A 20,372-nucleotide genomic window follows, 5' to 3' on the forward strand; every position below is an offset into this window, starting at 1 on the left:
CAGACTGCCCGTTTTTTTTTTTTTTTTTCCTTTCTTTTGATGGCTGTAGGCTTTAGCAGAGAGTTCTCTGCATAGAAAGAATGGGGAAATAATTTGTCAGGATCGCAACGGGGAAAAAAACGCAATAACGATTCTTAACGATTAATTGTGCAGCTCTAGGTCTTCCATAAATCTATGCAGGTCAACAAATAGGAGGTCAATCAGATACAGCTCAGGGAAATGCTGCATGCACAGCTAAGCTTACAGTGCCTGACTGAACTTCAAGTGCCAGGATGACGGCCTCCTGCACATGTGCAGTGGAGTGATGTCATCCCCTGTCCGCCAATAAAGCAGCCTGAAGACCTGCACTCAGAAGAAAATGCTGGCCCCGGCAGAGGACTATTGGACAGGTAATTATGGAGACTTTACTTCCGCTTTGATAGTGTGCTGCAGCTCAATTTCCCTGAATTTCCCTGAGGATGGAGTGCCCATATGGACTCCAGTCTCAGAGCACCCCCCCACACGGTGCATGCTCCCAAATTCATGTACCTGTTTGCAACAGGTGCAGAGGCATGATGAGTTCTAAAGAGTCTCATAGGCGGTCTTTATGAATTCCCCTGTGCATGTTGTAGACTTTTATTTTCTGTACAATTCAATCAGGTCTGTTATAAAATTAACAGATAATCTGCTCGCATCTGGGAACTCAATATCATGTTTTGACCTGTAGACATGTGCAATTAGTTTGGTTCCGAATTCGTTTTTTAATGAATTTTGACAAAATCGTTAATTCCACAATTTCCGAATTTTTCAATTTCCGAATTTCCGAAATTTCCAAACTTCGCAAGTTCGGAAATCCGGAAGTTCTGAAAAAAGCAAAAAAACGAATGAAACGAAAACAAACAAATTTTTTGTCAGTGCACATGTCTATTGACCTGCGAATACCGACCTTTCAATCGTCTGCCACATCCTGTTGTCTGCTGTAGCTGCTGCATTCAATAAAGATCTTTGTGGATGAGAAAAGGTGTTTGGTGAGTTCAGCTATCTAATAAAGATAATCTGCTCGAATCTGGGAACACATTGCCATGTTTTGACCGGCAGACATGTGCAATTCGTTTAGTTCGTTTAGTTAATTTAATTCATTTTTTGCAGAATTTTGACAAATTCGTTAATTCCGAAATTTCCGAATTATCTGAATTTACGAAATTTCCGAATTTCCAAAAATTCGAATTTCCGAATTCCGAATTTCCGAATCTGGAAGATCGGAAATTTGAAATTTTGGAAATTGGAAAATTTGGAAGTTCGGAAGTTCTGAAATTTGAAATTTTGGAAGTTCGGAAATTCGGAAATTCGAAATTTCGGAAATTCGCAAGTTCGGAAATTTGGAAATTCAGAATTTTCAAATTTCCGAAAAAAGCAAAAAAACTAATGAAATGAAGACAAACAAATTTTTTGTCAGTGCATATGTCTATTGACCTGCAAATACCGTCCTTTCGTCTGCCACATCCTGTTGTCTGCTGTACCTGCTGCATTCAATAAAGATCTCCGTGGATGAGAAAGGGTGTTTGGTGAGTTCAGCTATCTAATAAAGACTGTCCGTGGCCAGGCATAGAAGTCTCAGCAAGGGATAAGTCACTAATACAACAGTTTGAGTCTGAATATAAGTTGCGGTGGAGGTTGACAGTGTGGCTGCACTGTCTGGCAGGTTTCTCTGCATCACAAGACTAAACACAGTTATAAAAACCATTGGCAGCTAAACCAGTTCCCCTTTCAATCTCAGATTTGTATTTTGCTACTCGTCTAGACTTGTCTGCTCTCTGATTTATGTTCTGTGGCTCTGTCTAAGAAATCCAGAGATCTTACACAGTCCAGCAGCAACATGCCCTTCTACTGCGTCCCACAGCCAGTAACCTGCCATAACACCAGAGGGCTTACCGGTGACGGTATCCACCGTACTGAACGAGATGATGGATGGCGTGGGCTCCTTTGCAGCAGGCATTGGGAGAGGGAAAGTTGGTGCGGCCCCCGGAGGAGGGAAGTAGGAAATCTGGAGGGTCAGTGTTGCCTGTAACAATGCAAACAAAAAAAATCATCTTAATATATTATTGGCTGTCATTTCATCTGTTACAACACTGTTCAACATAAACCTATCACAATACAAACAGACTTCAATCTAGAGAAAATTGGTATCAACATACAGGTACCTAGAAACAATTATGTTAAAGGATAACATACATACATATCTCCTTAGACCCAGTCTGTTGACAGACAGTATGGTCACTTGCTGACTCAGCACAATCCACAGGCAGTGTAACTCTTAAAGAGGAAGTAAATCCTGATGGGCTTTACTTCCTCTTTTTCCCCTGCAAAGTAAAAGCATAATGGGCTATGCATCACATACTAGCCCTTTATGCGCCACTTACCTGCAAACGAAGCCAGTGATGTCCCTGCTGGTGGAAGCATCCATCTTCACCCCTCTTCCTTCCGGGGCCATGGACTCCGGCTCTGTTACTGGCCAGAGTCGCGTGATGTCACTCCCATGCATGGGCGCTGGAGCCGACGGTCACGGGATGGGCACTGTAGAAACGGCATGATCGTACCCTTTCTTCAGTACGCATGTGTCGATGACGTTGACGCAAGCGTTTATGGATAATGTCTCCTAAACTGTACAGGTCTAAGAGATATTTCCAGTACCTACAGGTAAGCTTTAGTATAGGCTTATCTTTAGGTAAAAGTGGTCTGTAAGGGTTGACAATCACTTTAAGTAAGACGCAGATGTTGACTCCAACACAATTTTACTTCAGCTAATTGCAGTGCAGAGGATGTCTTTGTTTTTTGAAGTATAGGAAGATAATAACTTTCCTAAACCCCATCTCCGTAAATACCTAACACTGACTGAGGAAACATAGAAGAAGTGGCGAGGGTCTAGCTAGGACTAAACTAAGTAGCACTAATCAGGAGGGGAGTGCAGAGGGAGATACCGATAAACACTGTAAACAAGTTGCAGTTGCCCCGAAAACCCTGCTAGCTGTCAGTAAACCACAAAACAATATCAAGTTAATCACACGGTAGAACAATAAACCCACCCAAAGCAAGAAAAGATTTTTCATGTTAGAATCAAAGTGTGAAAGTATAACTCCAATGTAAGGAGCATCCTTCCCACTGATCACCAATGTAAGGGACATTCTTCCCACTGATCACCAATGTAAGGGACATTCTTCCCACTGATCACCAATGTAAGGAACATTCTTCTCACTGTTCATCAATGTAAGGGACATTCTTCTCACTGGCCACCAATGTAAGGAGCATTCTTCCCACTGATCACCAATGTAAGGAACATTCTTCCCACTGATCACCAATGTAAGGAGCATTCTTCTCACTGGCCACCAATGTAAGGAGCATTCTTCCCACTGATCACCAATGTAAGGAACATTCTTCCCACTGATCACCAATGTAAGGAACATTCTTCCCACTGATCACCAATGTAAGGAGCATTCTTCCCACTGATCACCAATGTAAGGAACATTCTTCTCACTGATCACCAATGTAAGGAACATTCTTCTCACTGATCACCAATGTAAGGAACATTCTTCCCACTGATCACCAATGTAAGGAGCATTCTTCTCACTGATCACCAATGTAAGGAGCATTCTTCTCACTGATCACCAATGTAAGGTGTATTCTTCCCACTGATCACCAATGTAAGGAGCATTCTTCTCACTGATCACCAATGTAAGGAACATTCTTCCCACTGATCACCAATGTAAGGAGCATTCTTCTCACTGATCACCAATGTAAGGAACATTCTTCTCACTGATCACCAATGTAAGGAACATTCTTCCCACTGATCACCAATGTAAGGAACATTCTTCCCACTGATCACCAATGTAAGGAACATTCTTCTCATGGATCACCAATGTAAGGAGCATTCTTCCCACTGATCACCAATGTAAGGAGCATTCTTCTCATGGATCATCAATGTAAGGAACATTCTTTCCACTGATCTCCAATGTAAGGAGCCTCCTTCTCACTGATCACCAATGTAAGGAGCATTCTTCCCACTGATCACCAATGTAAGGAACATTCTTCACTGACCACCAATGTAAGGGACATTCTTCCCACTGATCACCAATGTAAGGAACATTCTTCTCACTGTTCATCAATGTAAGGAGCATTCTTCCCACTGATCACCAATGTAAGGAGCATTCTTCTCACTGATCACCAATGTAAGGAACATTCTTCCCACTGATCACCAATGTAAGGAGCATTCTTCTCACTGATCACCAATGTAAGGAACATTCTTCCCACTGATCACCAATGTAAGGAGCATTCTTCTCATGGATCACCAATGTAAGGAACATTCTTCCCACTGATCACCAATGTAAGGAGCATTCTTCTCATGGATCACCAATGTAAGGAACATTCTTCCCACTGATCACCAATGTAAGGAGCATTCTTCTCACTGATCACCAATGTAAGGAACATTCTTCTCACTGTTCATCAATGTAAGGAGCATTCTTCCCACTGATCACCAATGTAAGGAGCATTCTTCTCACTGATCAAGAATGTAAGGAACATTCTTCTCACTGTTCATCAATGTAAGGAGCATTCTTCCCACTGATCACCAATGAAAGGAGCATTCTTCCCACTGATCACCAATGTAAGGAGCATTCTTCTCACTGACCACCAATGTAAGGAACATTCTTCTCACTGTTCATCAATGTAAGGAGCATTCTTCCCACTGACCACCAATGTAAGGAACATTCTTCCCACTGATCACCAATGTAAGGAGCATTCTTCTCACTGATCACCAATGTAAGGAACATTCTTCTCACTGACCACCAATGTAAGGAGCATTCTTCTCACTGATCACCAATGTAAGGAACATTCTTCCCACTGATCACCAATGTAAGGAACATTCTTCCCACTGATCACCAATGTAAGGAACATTCTTCCCACTGATCACCAATGTAAGGAGCATTCTTCTCACTGATCACCAATGTAAGGAGCCTCCTTCCCACTGACCACCAATTAATTAATTTAACAGGGGTACCCCATAGACCTGAAAATTATTTTAAGGGTTCCTTTTGGGTAAAAAGGTTGAAAACTTCTGGCATAGATCCTTAACACATATGAATACCGCAAACTGGGCACATTGGGGTTTACTTAAAGTAAAGGCAAATAGACTGTGCACTTTACAAGTGCAGTTGAACTAGTTGTCCTTGGTAATTGTAAATGTAGTGAAGTTTTTTTAAAAGAAGAACTTTGTAAAGAATACCCAATCACATACGAGGAAAATAAAAAAACTGAATTTTTCTTGCACATTATTGGATGATAGAAATCAGCAGAGCTTCACCACATTTACTAAGCTCTGGGGAAAATGAGTGCAACTGCACTTGCAAAGTACACAGTCTACATGCATTTAGTAAATCCACCCATTTATCTCCAAATCTGCTATTTCCAACCCTGGATGTGGCCCTGTATTGTTCACGGTTGATTTTTCATTAAGCAACTGTTTACTGTGTAACCAATTCACCACCACTATTGACATTCTTTAAAACTCTTCAAGGATGCAAGGATTACAGAATGTCTATGTGCCTTAAGGCCTCGAAGGTGAGCGACTGACTATGGAATTACTGTTGGTGTCAGATGTGGTGTTGTCAGTAAACATCTGACTATCTGAGCAGCGCTCCATATGGGGCCCAGCCCCTCTAATCCATGCGCCCGCCCCCTAATCTACATGCGGGGCACCGGACGCATGGATTTCTAGGGTTTTTCTTTATTTTTGACGCACGTGATTTTCTATCTCACACTTTGAATGACAATTTCGCGGTCATGCAACACTGTACCCAAATGAAGTTTTTATCATTTTTTTCACACAAATAGAGCTTTCTTTTGGTGGTATGTAATCACCACTGGGTTTTTAATTTTTTGCTAAACAAACAAAAAAAATATGTTTGTTATAAAATTTTGCAAACAGGTATTTTTTCTCCTTCACTGATGTGCACTGATGAGGCTGCACTGATGGGCACTGAGGAGGCTGCACTGAGGTGCACTGATGAGGCTGCACTGAGGGGCACTGATGAGGCTGCACTGATGGGCACTGAGGAGGCTGCACTGATGGGCACTGAGGAGGCTGCAATGATGGGCACTGAGGAGGATGCAATGATGGGCACTGATGAGCCTTCACAGATGGGCACTGAGGAGGGTACAATGATAGACACTGATGAGGCTGCACTGATGGGCACTGATGAGGCTGCACTGATGGGCACTGAGGAGGCTGCAATGATAGACACTGATGAGGCTGCACTGATGGGCACTGATGAGGCTGCACTGATGGGCACTGAGGAGGCTGCAATGATAGACACTGATGAGGCTGCACTGATGGGCACTGATGAGGCTGAACTGATGGGCACTGAGGAGGCAGCACTGATGGGCACTGATAGGTGACACTGATGACACTGGTGACACTGATGAGGAGGCTGCACTGATGGGCACTGAGGAGGCTGTACTGATGGTCACTGATGAGGCTGCACTGATGGGAACTGATGAGGCTGCACTGATGGGCACTGAGGAGGCTGCACTGATGGGCACTGAGGAGGCTGCAATGATGGGCACTGATGAGGCTGCACTGATGGGCACTGAGGAGGCGGCACTGATGGGCATTGATAGGCAGCACTGGTCTGCACTGATTGGCAGCACTGGTGGGTACTAGAGCTGCAGGGACATGCTGTCAGGGGAAGCAGGTGTAATGAACATAAAAAAAAAAAAAAAACACTTACGACTTACAGGGTTGTAGCTCGGCGACCTGGGGTCACAGAGACCCTAAAGTTAGGGGGTAGGTAGCTAATGTCCTACCCCACCACTGATTTGGGGTTCCTATCATCTATGGCGATATGGGGCTCCTTGTGCAGCCTGTCAGAAGCTGCATACAGAGGGGCCAGTTTAAATACAAGCTGACACACTCTGTTTGCAGCAGACTGAGAGGATGAGCTCACAGTGCCTCTCCTCAATTCTTGTCAGAAGCACTGAGCTCAATGAACAGCTTGGAGCCTTGGACCAATGAAAAAGCATCATTGGCCCAAGCTGTCCAATAAAAATGCTGCTGTGGAGGCACGCCTCTCACTGCAGTGTCATAGAAGGGGGCCTGTGTCTAAAAGAAAAATACTCCCTTCCAGTCCAGCCCTCTTAACTACAAGGAAATACATGTGTTTATGGGTATAAGATTTACCCACAATCCCATGTTTTTCTCATGCAGTTAAGAGGGAGAATGAGAATTTTCTGCTGCTGAAAAGGTACAAGCGAAATCATATATTATTATGCTATACAGTGGGGCAAAAAAGTATTTAGTCAGCCACCAATTGTGCAAGTTCTCCCACTTAAAAAGATGAGAGCGGCCTGTAATTGTCATCATAGGTATACCTCAACTATGAGAGACAAAATGTGGAAACAAATCCAGACAATCACATTGTCTGACTTTTGAAAGAATTTACTTGCAAATTATTGTGGAAAATAAGTATTTGGTCAATATCAAAAGTTCATCTCAATACTTTGTTATATATCCTTTGTTGGCAATGACAGAGGTCAAACGTTTTCTGTAAGTCTTCACAAGGTTGTCACACACTGTTGCTGGTATGTTGGCCCATTCCTCCATGCAGATCTCCTCTAGAGCAGTGATGTTTTGGGGCTGTCACTGGGCAACACGGACTTTCAACTCCCTCCAAAGGTTTTCTATGGGGGTTGAGATCTGGAGACTGGCTAGGCCACTCCAGGACCTTGAAATGCTTCTTACGAAGCCACTCCTTCATTGCCCAAGCGGTTTGTTTGGGATCATTGTCATACTGAAAGACCCAGCCACGTTTCATCTTCAATGCACTTGCTGATGGAAGAAGGTTTGCACTCAAAATCTCACTATACATGGCCCCATTCATTGTTTCATGTACACGGATCAGTCGTCCTGTTCCCTTTGCAGAGAAACAGCCCCAAAGCATGATGTTGCCACCCCCATGCTTCACAATAGGTATGGTGTTCTTTGGTTGCAACTCAGCATTCTCTCTCCTCCAAACATGATAAGTTGTGTTTCTACCAAACAGTTCTACTTTGGTTTCATCTGACCATATGACATTCTCCCAATCCTCTTCTGGATCATCCAATTGCTCTCTAGCAAACCTCAGACGGGCCCGGACATGTACTGACTTAAGCAGGGGGACACGTCTGGCACTGCAGGATCTGAGTCCCTGGCGGCGTAGTGTGTTACTGATGGTAGCCTTTGTTACGTTGGTCCCAGCTCTCTGCAGGTCATTCATTAGGTCCCCCCATGTGGTTCTGGGATTTTTGCTCACCGTCCTTGTGATCATTTTGACCCCACGGGGTGAGATCTTGCGTGGAGCCCCAGATCGAGGGAGATTATCAGTGGTCTCGTATATCTTCCATTTTCTAATTATTGCTCCCACAGATGATTTCTTCACACCAAGCTGCTTGTCTATTGCAGATTCAGTCTTCCCAGCCTGGTGCAGGTCTACAATTTTATTTCTGGTGTCCTTCGACAGCTCTTTGGTCTTCACCATAGTGGAGTTTGGAGTGTGAATGTTTGAGGTTGTGGACAGGTGTCTTTTATACGGATAACAAGTTCAAACAGGTGCCATTAATACAGGTAATGAGTGGAGGACAGAGGAGCCTCTTAAAGAAGAAGATACAGGTCTGTGAGAGCCAGAAATCTTGCTTGTTTGTAGGTGACCAAATACTTATTTTCCACCATAATTTACAAATAAATTCTTTCAAAAACAATGTGATTGTCTGGATTTGTTTCCACATTTTGTCTCTCATAGTTGAGGTATACCTATGATGACAATTACAGGCCGCTCTCATCTTTTTAAGTGGGAGAACTTGCACAATTGGTGGCTGACTAAATACTTTTTTGCCCCACTGTATGTTATAAGATAATAATTTATTATTTATCTATTTACTGTGAAATTATATCTATATATAGATATATATATCTATATATATCTATATATCTATATATTTATATAGATATATATAAAGTTATATCTTCAAACTTCAGTAATTTGTCCGTTAAGCCGCCTGCTTGAGTTCAGATTTTGAAAATATAGAAAATTACCTTAAAAACAATATATGATAATTATTTGTTGTATATTACTTATGGTAGTTAACCCCTTGCCACCCAGGCCAATTCTGACACTTCTCTCCTACAAGTAAAAATCATCATTTTTTTGCTAGAAAATGACTCAGAACCCCCAAACATTATATATATTGTTTTAGCAGACACCCTAGGGAATAAAATGGCGGTCGATGGAACTTTTTATGTCACACAGTATTTGCGCAGCAATTTTTCAAATGCGTTTTTTTGGAAACCGTTTCATAAATTAAAAAACAAAAAATCTAAGGCTAACACGATTTTTTTGAATAATGTGAAAGATGATGTTGCACCAAGTAAATAGATACCTAACATGTCACACTTTAAAATTGCGCACACTCATGGAATGGCGCCAAACTTCAGTACTTAAGAATCTCCATAGATGACACTTTAACATTTTTTACAGGTTACATGTTTAGAGTTACAGAGGAGGTTGAGTGCTAGAATTATTGCTCTCGCTCTAACGATCGCGGCGTATGTAACCTGTGTGTATCTGGCCCTGATACTAGCCAGATCCTCACCAGCCGCTGACATCACCGCACGTCCCACTGATAATCACGTGGCACTGATAATCAGTGTTGATGTCCCTTTAACACATGCCATTGTTGGCTCTCTTCTCCCATCCTCATGTCAGCATATGGAATATGATCAGCTGTGATTGGACACAGCTGATCACATGGTAAAGGCCCGCTGTGATTGGTCCTCTACCCCGATCTGTGATCAGCTGAGTCCAAAGTACTCGGCTAACACAGAGCGCACCGCCCATGCAGCAGGCAGCGTGATCACGGGATGACGTCCATGTATGCCCTCCCGGCAAAGTAAGCCTGCGCTGTAGCCATCTTTCGGCTATAGAGCGGGCATAAAATGGTTGATGTATCCAGTGCACCATTACCAAGCTCCATGTTTTAACCCCTTCAATCCCCGCATGATTCTTCATTTCCCCAAAAAATGTGTCAAAAAAAAAAAATCAGATCACCCTGGGGCTGGGCTGTCATTTAGGATCTGTATACACGCCCACATGTGTGATGTCAATACCATGTGACCTGGCTAGCTCGGATCAACAAGGAAATGCTCTCTCCAGCTATAGAGATCAAACTGAGCATGTGCAGCAGTACTACCCTCACTGTGTCTTATCTGGCCTTGCCATGAGTGACCCTGCAGGAGGGGGAGGATCTGTCCATACAGGATCAAACAGCCTTTCTACACAATGCAGAGGATTAACCCCTTAAGTTCCACAGTGAGTATAAAAAGCATGCTTTACTGCATATACAGACTGATTTTACTGTTGTGGGTTTAGTAACACTTTGGGGTTGATTTACTAAAGGCAAATAGACAGTTGCACTTTAAATACACAGAGCAAACCGAGACCCAAGAAGAATACACATGATAAATGGATTTAGATGATATTTCCTTATTCCGGAGATCGGCTTTAAGCAGAACTATGTATTAAATGTACAAGGGGGGGCAACTGTACAGGAAAGAGGACTCCTTATACTAGATAGTTGGTGAATCTAGAGGAGATTGTACAATCAGATTGTATAGTGTATGCCCCCTTTATAGGTAGGACTGTCTGGTTTACAGCATGTATGTATAAACGTTCATCCCCCTCTTCTTCTACTCACCCCGGTGCTCTGCTTCTTGTTGTCCATTAGGGGGGAATTATAGGTGGCGCTCAGGTTGGCAGAATTGAATAAGTCCCGGAGCTGCACCCTGGTGTCACCCAGGAATCTAGAAGGAAATAAAATGACAACATTTAACATGTAGAAATATTAAAGCCTACTTCCAGCCAAACAATCTTTATTGTGTAAACTACTAGTCCCATCAATCCCCCATGGAATGAACTCTCAAACATCACAAAAGTTCGGACCCAAACCCCATTGAAGTCTATGAAACCTGAATTTGAAAAATAAAAAGTCCCAATTTTGAAGACCTATATGCAAGTCATTGGCCATAAAAAGTGTATGGTGGCCCGGGTACTGCCCTGAGGGATATGTATCAATGCAATTTTTTTTTTAACAGATTGTTTTTACAGGATTTTATTGTGATTTTAATTATGCTTAAAGTGCAACAATAACAATTTAAAATTCTTTTAAATATAGTACCTGGGGGATCCCCTTAGTCTGTCTGTCAAGTGGCGAATCGGTACCATGTATAGAACCTGCTGCAGCAAAACTGACATTTCTAAAGAACAAAAATGGCATTTAAATTTCCAGCAATACAATACCATTGCCGGCAATACAAAAATGTACAAAAAAAACAGCGTGCTCACCCAATCCATATCAGGCCCTTCCGGGACAAGGGCCTCCTCCCAACAACTCTGGGCTGTGGTTGTCGGGGTCTGCGGGCAGGGGGATTATCGGAATCTGGAAGCCCCCTTTAACAAGATCCTGGACCCCTCACTATGTGACTGAGTAGTACCCCTACCCATTCACCCAAAAAAAAGTGACCCCCAAAACATTTTTACCTTTTTTCTATTGCTGGCAATGTTTTTTTTTCATTCAGCTGTCAGCGGGGGAAGCCCGTTGACAGCTGATGACTCATCCGTTGTTAAGGATGAGTTAAAGATGAGTTAAGGATGAGTAGCTTCCCGGCCTGCTCCTTAAAAAGATAGCTATTCACTGTGCCATGACTGGGCAAAGCTTTGCCCAATCAGGGGCTTAGAATGCACTGTGCAGCGCGCAGTGCATTGTGGGACGCTTGGCAGGCGAACATCCTGCCGAGCGCCCCGCAAATTCAGGTGTTGGCTGAACGGGTGAACAGGCGATGTTCAAGCCGAATTCTTGGCTTGAACTGTTCACCCAACTCTAGTGACAGCCATGGCTCTCTTCGCAGATACAGTGGAGGAATGAGCGTTATGAACTGCCAAAAAAGTTGTTGGTTTTTGTTTTCGTTTCATTTGTTTGTTTGGTTTTTTTTTCGTTTTTCAGGTCATTCGTTATGATCGAAATTCGTAAATTTGTAAATTCCAAACTTAGAAAATTCGTAAATTTGTAAATTAGAAAAATTCAGAAATTTGAAAATCCCAAAATTTTTAAATCCGAAAAAAGAAAGAAAATCCGGAAATTCGAAATAACGAAAATCTGAAAATTCGAAATAATAACGAACTAACTAATAATAACTAACTATTAAATTATAGGTATTGGAATTTCCTTTCAAATTCGGCTGTTAGTGAACATAATGAATACGAATTTATCCGAAGTTACGAATTATTTGAAATAACAAATGCCACATCTAAACAAATGGAAGGGAAATAATTATTAATAAAATTAATAATACAAAGTTTTTATTATTATTATTATTGTTATTTATTATTATTAATTTGTTACGTTCCATTTGTTCCATTCGTTTAGATACGGCATTCATTATTTCAGATAATTCGTAACTTCGGAAAAATTCGTATTCATTATGTTCACTAACAGCCGAATCTGAAAGGAAATTCCAATACCTATAATTTAATAGTTAGTTATTATTAGTTAGTTCGTTATTATTTCGAATTTTCAGATTTTCGTTATTTTGAATTTCCGGATTTTCTTTCTTTTTTTCGGATTTGAAAATTTGGGGATTTTCAAATTTCTGAATTTTTCTAATTTACAAATTTACAAATTTTCTAATTTACGAATTTTCTAATTTTGGAATTTACAAATTTACGAATTTTGATCATAACGAATGACCTGAAAAACGAAAAAAAAAAACCCAAACAAATGAAACGAAAACGAATTTTCGAATTTTTGGGTTTTCGAATTTTCCGATTTTAATTCTTATTTTTGGATTTTAGTTCTTTTGAATTTTCGTTCCTATTTTCGGATTTTCAAATTTTTGGATTTCCGAAATTTTGTGTTTTTGAATTTAGAATTTCCGAATTTTTATCGAATATTCGAATTTATGAATTTTCCAATTTACGAATTTTTGAATATTCAAAAAATTTGCTAAACGGGTTATCAGTAATTCGTATATTTCCGAATGGACGAATTTGTCGAAATTCGTTAAAAAATAAATTCGGAACTAAACGAATTGCACATATCTAATGGGCCTTGTCATCCTAGGACAGGAAGTTTGGTATTTGCAGGATCACCAGGTGAAAGTACAGGAGGGGGAAGCCTGCTAAAAGAAAACAAATGCAGTCACCTTATCTAAGGACGGGTAAGCTGCAATACATTACACTCTTGGTTTTGGGTTTAAACACATTTAGGGCCCATTCACACTGATCTGCAGCCCAAAACCCTGCCACCCACACAGCGCTTTGAGTTGCAGAACAGTGCAGCAGGGGGCGGTGTGATGCAAATTTTATCACATCACACAACTCCCTTTTTTTGTTCAACAAACTTTATTTGACGTGTACAATGGGACACTGAATTCATATCGATGGACAGATGTGTGGTGCACTGCGCTTTTGTGCAGTTCTATGCGGGACCGAGCAGAGCAGTGCAATCAGCCCATCCACACGGGGGACGCAGGGGCGCCGCCCCCCTAATCCATGCGCCAGGCCCCTCATCTACATGCAGGGCTCCGGATGCATGGATTTCTATTGGGTTTTTTTTTTTAAGCACATGATTAGACATGGAGGCTCTAATTGGCTTCAAAAAAGGGTGGGCTCGGGGCGCAGAGCACTGCATTAGGGGGTTTGACCTACTGACCGTTCATCCGACCGACTGAGCAACGGGGTGGTTTGTTTGCCGCCGCCACCCCCCCTTCAAAATTAGAGCACCAGCCACCAGTGGGTGCAATATTATGTAAATCGCACTGCTCCACAATGCAGTGTAGCACTGCTATCTGATCTGAACATGACACACACACTGTGTGTCTTAGTGTGAATGGGCCCTTAAACTTGAATATGTACAGGAACATATGTCGTTTTCAAATCTGACCTCCTGCCTTCCCTTCAGTCTTGCACAGTTGTACCGGCTCCTCTCCTGGACTAAAATGGCTTACTCTGATTTCACTGCACACTGTGAGCTTCTCACAGTGTGCAGCTATAATCTTGGGATTTTTAAAAAAACACAGATTTTTACATACTGTCCCTGGTTTTATTGAGGCTGGCAACCCTGACGGGGCCCATTAGGGGATGGGGCCCTCGGGCAGTGCCCGAGTGCCCGAATGGTCAGTCCGCCCCTGGAGCCCACCTTATTTCATGGCTGAAGGACATCCAGCATCATCTAGCCTTTCTTCCCAAAACTGGCTGTCCATGGCCCACCCCTTTTATTCATTGGATTTCAGTTCTTTCAACAATGAAGGTGCAGCATCACATATGGGTGTTACCTATGAAAATGCAGCCTATGTAGGAACGCCCACTCCTTCAGACTGACACCCATTCATCAATGGAATATGATATTTGCATAAGTCCTCCCAGCCATAACCCCGGTATTTTTTATTTTTTCTATCAAGCTGGCGATTCTGTTTCTCATAAAAGTGATCCGAGCAGCCGATTAGCCACTGGATTGCTTTTAGAAGCAGCAGGAGGGCTCACCAGTGTTTCTCAGTCTTATCATTCTTACCGGCGAGCCCGGGAAACGATCCGACCGTTTGTCTGGCTGGCCATAGAGGTAAACAGAGACCATATCATCTTTCCCAACCCCTGTGATTTATAACAAAGAAGGTATTTCACCGTGTCAGACTAGTGTGTTGTTTCCACATCCCTAATGTATTTAGAAAAGAAAAACCCCCTTTGTTGGGACTTTGTAGGCAACAACCACACATAAATAGATTAGAAAATATATGTATTGTGTATACATAAAATCGTTCGATCAAAAAATGATCAGTTGTTTAAAAAGACATACCAAAACATATTACAAAATTGAAAAAGAAACACGAAAAAGACAAAAAACACACAACAGGTTACATGGTTTGCATGACATAAAAAAGTGTTATTCTCCGGTACAAAGTGGTCTCCGGTATCCCTACCCCTGTGATCTAGGAGGACCGGAGCGACATCATTACATCACTTCCAGTCTAGGGCAGAAGTAAACAATTTATTTTTTTTTTTAATCTTTTGCTTTCAAAGGTAGAGGAGAGATTTGGGGTCCTATAGACCTATAATCCCTTATTTCTATTACAAGGGATGTTTACGTTCCTTGTAATAGGAATAAAAGTGATAAAAAAAAGAAATGAAAGGAACAGTGTAAAAATAAAAAATTAAACAAAATAAATAAATAAATAAATAAAGAGCCCCCATCCCTCCGTGCTCATGTGCAGAAGCAAGCGCATTCTTAAGTCGCGCACATATATGTAAATGGTGTTTGCACGACACATGTGAGATATTGGCACTAATGATAGAGCGAAGGCAATAATTCTAGTTCTAGATCTCCTCTGTAACTCTAAACTGGTAACCTGTAAAAAAAATGTAAAGTGGATATGGATAATTTTAAGTATCTTAGTTTGTCGCCATTACACAAGTGTGCGCAATTTTAAAGTGTGATATGTTAGGTATCTATTTACTCGATGTAACAACATATTTTATAATTTACAAAACAGTTGGGTTATATATTTTTTTTCGCATTAAAATTCATCAAAGTGTATTTTTTTTTTAATTGCGTTTGAAAAACCGCTGCACAAATACCGTGTGACATTGCAACGATTGCTATTTTATCCTCTAGGGTCTATGCTATATATATATATATATATATATATATATATATATATATATATATATATATATATATATATATATATAGTGGGGACGGAAAGTATTCAGACCCCCTTAAATTTTTCACTCTTTGTTATATTGCAGCCATTTGCTAAAATCATTTAAGTTCATTTTTTTCCTCATTAATGTACACACAGCACCCCATATTGACAGAAAAACACAGAATTGTTGATATTTTTGCAGATTCATTAAAAAGAAAAACTGAAATATCACATGGTCCTAAGTATTCAGACCCTTTGCTGTGGCACTCATATATTTAACTCAGGTGCTGTCCATTTCTTCTGATCATCCTTGAGATGGTTCTACACCTTCATTTGAGTCCAGCTGTGTTTGATTATAATGATTGGACTTGATTAGGAAAGCCACACACCTGTCTATATAAGACCTTACAGCTCACAGTGCATATCAGAGCAAATGAGAATCATGAGGTCAAAGGAACTGCCTGAAGAGCTCAGAGACAGAATTGTGGCAAGGCACAGATCTGGCCAAGGTTACAAAAAAATTTCTGCTGCACTTAAGGTTCCTAAGAGCACAGTGGCCTCCATAATCCTTAAATGGAAGACGTTTGGGACGACCAGAACCCTTCGATGCAGTCGAGAGATGGGAGAAAGTTGTAGAAAGTCAACCATCACTGCAGCCCTCCACCAGTCAGGGCTTTATGGCAGAGTGGCCCAACGGAAGCCTCTCCTCCGCAAGACACATGAGAGCCCGCATGGAGTTTGCTAAAAAACACCCGAAGGGCTCCAAGATGGTGAGAAATAATATTCTCTGGTCTGATGAGACCAAGATAGAACATTTTGGGCTTAATTCTAAGCAGTATGTGTGGAGAAAACCAGGCACTGCTCATCACCTGTCCAATACAGTCCCAACAGTGAAGCATGGTGGTGGCAGCATCACGCTGTGGGGTGTTTTTCAGCTGCAGGGACAGGACGACTGGTTGCAATCGAGGGAAAGATGAATGCGGCCAAGTACAGAGATATCCTGGACGAAAACCTTCTCCAGAGTGCTCAGGACCTCAGACTGGGCCAAAGGTTTACCTTCCAACAAGACAATGACCCTAAGCACACAGCTCAAATAACGGAGGAGTGGCTTCACAACAACTCCGTGACTGTTCTTGAATGGCCCAGCCAGAGGCCTGACTTAAACCCAATTGGGCATCTCTGGAGAGACCTAAAAATGGCTGTCCACCAACGTTTACCATCCAACCTGACAGAACTGGTGAGGATCTGCAAGGAGGAATGGCAGAGGATCCCCAAATCCAGGTGTGAAAAACTTGTTGCACCTTTCCCAAAAAGACTCATGGCTGTATTAGATCAAAAGGGGCTTCTACTAAATACTGAGCAAAGGGTCTGAATACTTAGGACCATGTGATATTTCAGTTTTTCTTTGTTAATAAATCTGCAAAAATGTCAACAATTCTGTGTTTTTCTGTCAATATGGGGTGCTGTGTGTACATTAATCAGGAAAAAAAATTAACTTAAATGAATTTAGCAAATGGCTGCAATATAACAAAGAGTGAAAAATTTAAGGGGGTCTGAATACTTTCCGTCCCCACTGTATATATATATATATGTTGAAGTGTAGAGGAGAACCGCACCCAGTTTTAAATTTAGTGCCAGCAAGGAGAGGTCAAAGTCAAGGATTACACCCAGCACCCTGGCATGTGTGGAGGGACCAATGGTTGTGCTGTTGATCTTAATGGTAAAGTCATGGAGGGGGGGGCCGGTGGTTCCCCCCCCCTCTTTTTCTCTCCCCTCTGCTACTATACTCTTGACTCTGATTTCTCTTGTTGTTTGGCCCCTCGGGGTATTCTTGATCTCCCTATTCTCTTGATATCATTATTAAGAGAAAGGTATCCAAAGGAAAAACTGTACAGGATACGGGGACTTCCTTGCCCTCAAAGCCAACAGCGTGAGCTACATTTTATGTGTTTAGACCATTGATGCCAAGGGCTGTATGGGCACAGGATCTTGTATGTGGACAATATCCAATGCGGATTCAATATGGTTGTGGTTTCTGTATCACCGTATCTAAATAAAGAATTGGAAACAAAAAAAGTCATGGAGGGGGGACCGGGAAGGAGGAAATATAACAAGCTCAGTTTTAGAAAGATTGAGTTTGAGAAAGTGGTGTGACATCCATACCGATATGTCATTCAGTAAGTTTGAGATCCGTGAGGAGTTTGAGGGGGTGAGTTGAGGAGTGGGGAGATAGAACTGGGTGTCATCGGCGTAGAGGTGGTATTGGAAGCCATGGGAGGTTATCAACTGGCCCAGGGAAGAGGTATAGAGCGAGCATAGGAGGGGCCCAAGGACGGAGCCTTGGGGTACCCCAAAAGAAAGAGGAAGAGGAGCAGAGGAGATGGAGTTGTAAGTGACACTGAAAGTGCGCTGAAATAGGTAGGAGGAGAACCAGGGTAAAGCAGAATCACGGACACCAAGGGAGTGTGCTTTGCTGAGGAGGAGCAGGTGGTCAACTGTGTCGAAGGCAGCAGAGAGGTCTAAGAGTATCAGTATGGAGTAATGGCCATTGGTTTTAGCAGTTAGTAGGTCATTGGTGAGTTTTAGTAGGGCAGTTTCAGTGGAATGTTGTGAATGTTGTGAAAAATGTTGTGAATGTTGTGGATAACCCTAGATTGTAAGATCTAAGGAGCAGGGCCCTCTTATTCCTACTGTATTAAAGTGTATTGTATTTGTACAGGTCTGCCCTCAAGTTGTTAAGCGCTGCGTAAATTGCTATATAAATCCTGTATAAAAATAATAATAATAACAATAATAACACTACCTCATAAAGAGCTGACTTTAATCTGATTATATTTTCCCTGGTTCCTCCCTTCCCCTTCATAAATACGGTATGTTAATGGCAGTTTCTTACAAGCTTTTTGTTTACAAGCAAAAATCTGTATTTTTTTGCTAGGAAATTACTTAGAACCCCCAAACAATTATATATATATATATATATATATATATATATATATATATATTAAAGTTCAAAGGTTGCTGCACTTGTTTTATTTCATCCAAATCTTCAGAAAAAAGTTACATGGCAAACGAAGTCATACAAGACCAAAAATTTCAAGCATGATTCAGACAAAAGATTTCCGTTTCGGGCTGGTTTGTTCATGCCCTTCCTCAGATCAGTCAGAACGTATCTAATGGTTTCTCCACAATCATGTGTTTTATATATGCTCACAAATCATCACATGTGAAATCAATTACATGGTTTTAATTACTTCTTACTTTATCAAATACTCATTTTAAAGAATAATTTCACACCATAGAAACAAAAAATGATTAATCACAGCACACAATCTCATTGTTCCCTTATTGATCCTCCCATTGTCAATCTGAAAGATATATATATATATATATATATATATAAATACTAAATATATATATAAAAAAATCTTTTTGTTAATATTTATAAAGTATGAGTCTGAAGTAATGAAACAACTTGGGGATGTTAGCACCTATAGGAAATTAGACATGTCCAGTGTTTAAGGTACAAAAAGGAATTAAGGATATTTTAACTACTGCAAAAAGAAATAAGATCATTGATGACGAAACTGCTGACTTTTTAACCTCTACACCTCTAACCTCTCAACCATTACACCAGTGATATACGTTCTACCAAAGATCCATAAAGATCCTTTTAACCCTCCGGGACCTCCCATCGTGTCTGGGATGGGATCGGTGACAGCTCCGCTAGCGCAGTATTAGGATAGGTGTTTAACACCGTTACTATTTAACACTAAATCATATATAAGAGATACTGCTGATTTTCTTGCTAAGATACAGAATATTAAACTGACGGCCAACTCCATCCTAGTTATGTGGGACGTCTCAAGTTTATATACAATAATCCTTCATGAATTAGGGATTCAGTCATGTCGACGGTTGTTAACTCATTCTGGTATTTATGAAAAACAACATATTGGATTTTTTCTTGATTTACTCAGAATTGTGCTTGATGAAAATTATTTCCTTTTCAAAGATACCTATTTTCTACAACTGAGAGGGGCAGCGATGGGTTCTAATGTTGTACCCCCATACGCGAATGCGTTCATGAATATGATAGAAACATAATTTATTTTTGTCAATGACATGTTTTTTAAACATTGCCAGGGATGGTACAGATTGGTGGACGATATTTTCGTAGTTTGGGGGGTGGGGGGGGCAACATTGATAGCCTTTTATTATTTGATAGATATCTTAATTATCTTATCCCCGGTCAGAAATTTAATATTGAAATTGGCCAAACCAAAATTTCTTTCCTTGACACCATGTTAAGGATCGAAAATATGAACATCATGGGTGATCTATATGTTAAAATCACCGATCGAAACCAGTTGTTACACTTTAATAGTTTTCATCCATCCAATGTATTTAATTCAATTCCAAAAAGTCAGCTGAGAGTTCAGCGGATAGTTAGCGATCCGCTGCGCTGTCGTCAGAGACTTGATGAAATGGAAGCGAAACTCACAAGTAGAAAATATCCTGAAGCTTTAGTCAAAAAATGAACGGTCCAATTTAGACATTACTAGGACCCCAAAAAAAAACTAGTAAAAAGAATTCCCTTTGTCACACAGTATCATCCTTT

General features: G+C 41.1%; 1 protein-coding gene across 6 annotated transcripts in view; it reads right to left on the minus strand.

The window, feature by feature from the left end:
- Positions 1-20,372, minus strand: part of DYSF (dysferlin) — a 395,589-nt gene that overhangs the window by 259,398 nt on the left and 115,819 nt on the right. For all 6 annotated transcript variants that reach the window (XM_073611045.1, XM_073611046.1, XM_073611050.1 and 3 more), the window contains exons 4-5: positions 10,756-10,861; positions 1,912-2,041 (exon numbers count right to left, since the gene is read on the minus strand). In XM_073611045.1, coding sequence (XP_073467146.1) covers positions 1,912-2,041; positions 10,756-10,861 — 236 coding nt within the window. The remainder of the gene's footprint in view (positions 1-1,911; positions 2,042-10,755; positions 10,862-20,372) is intronic.

The sequence above is a fragment of the Aquarana catesbeiana genome, linkage group LG01 (genome assembly GCF_042186555.1).
Source record: "Aquarana catesbeiana isolate 2022-GZ linkage group LG01, ASM4218655v1, whole genome shotgun sequence".
Classification (NCBI taxonomy): domain Eukaryota; kingdom Metazoa; phylum Chordata; class Amphibia; order Anura; family Ranidae; genus Aquarana; species Aquarana catesbeiana.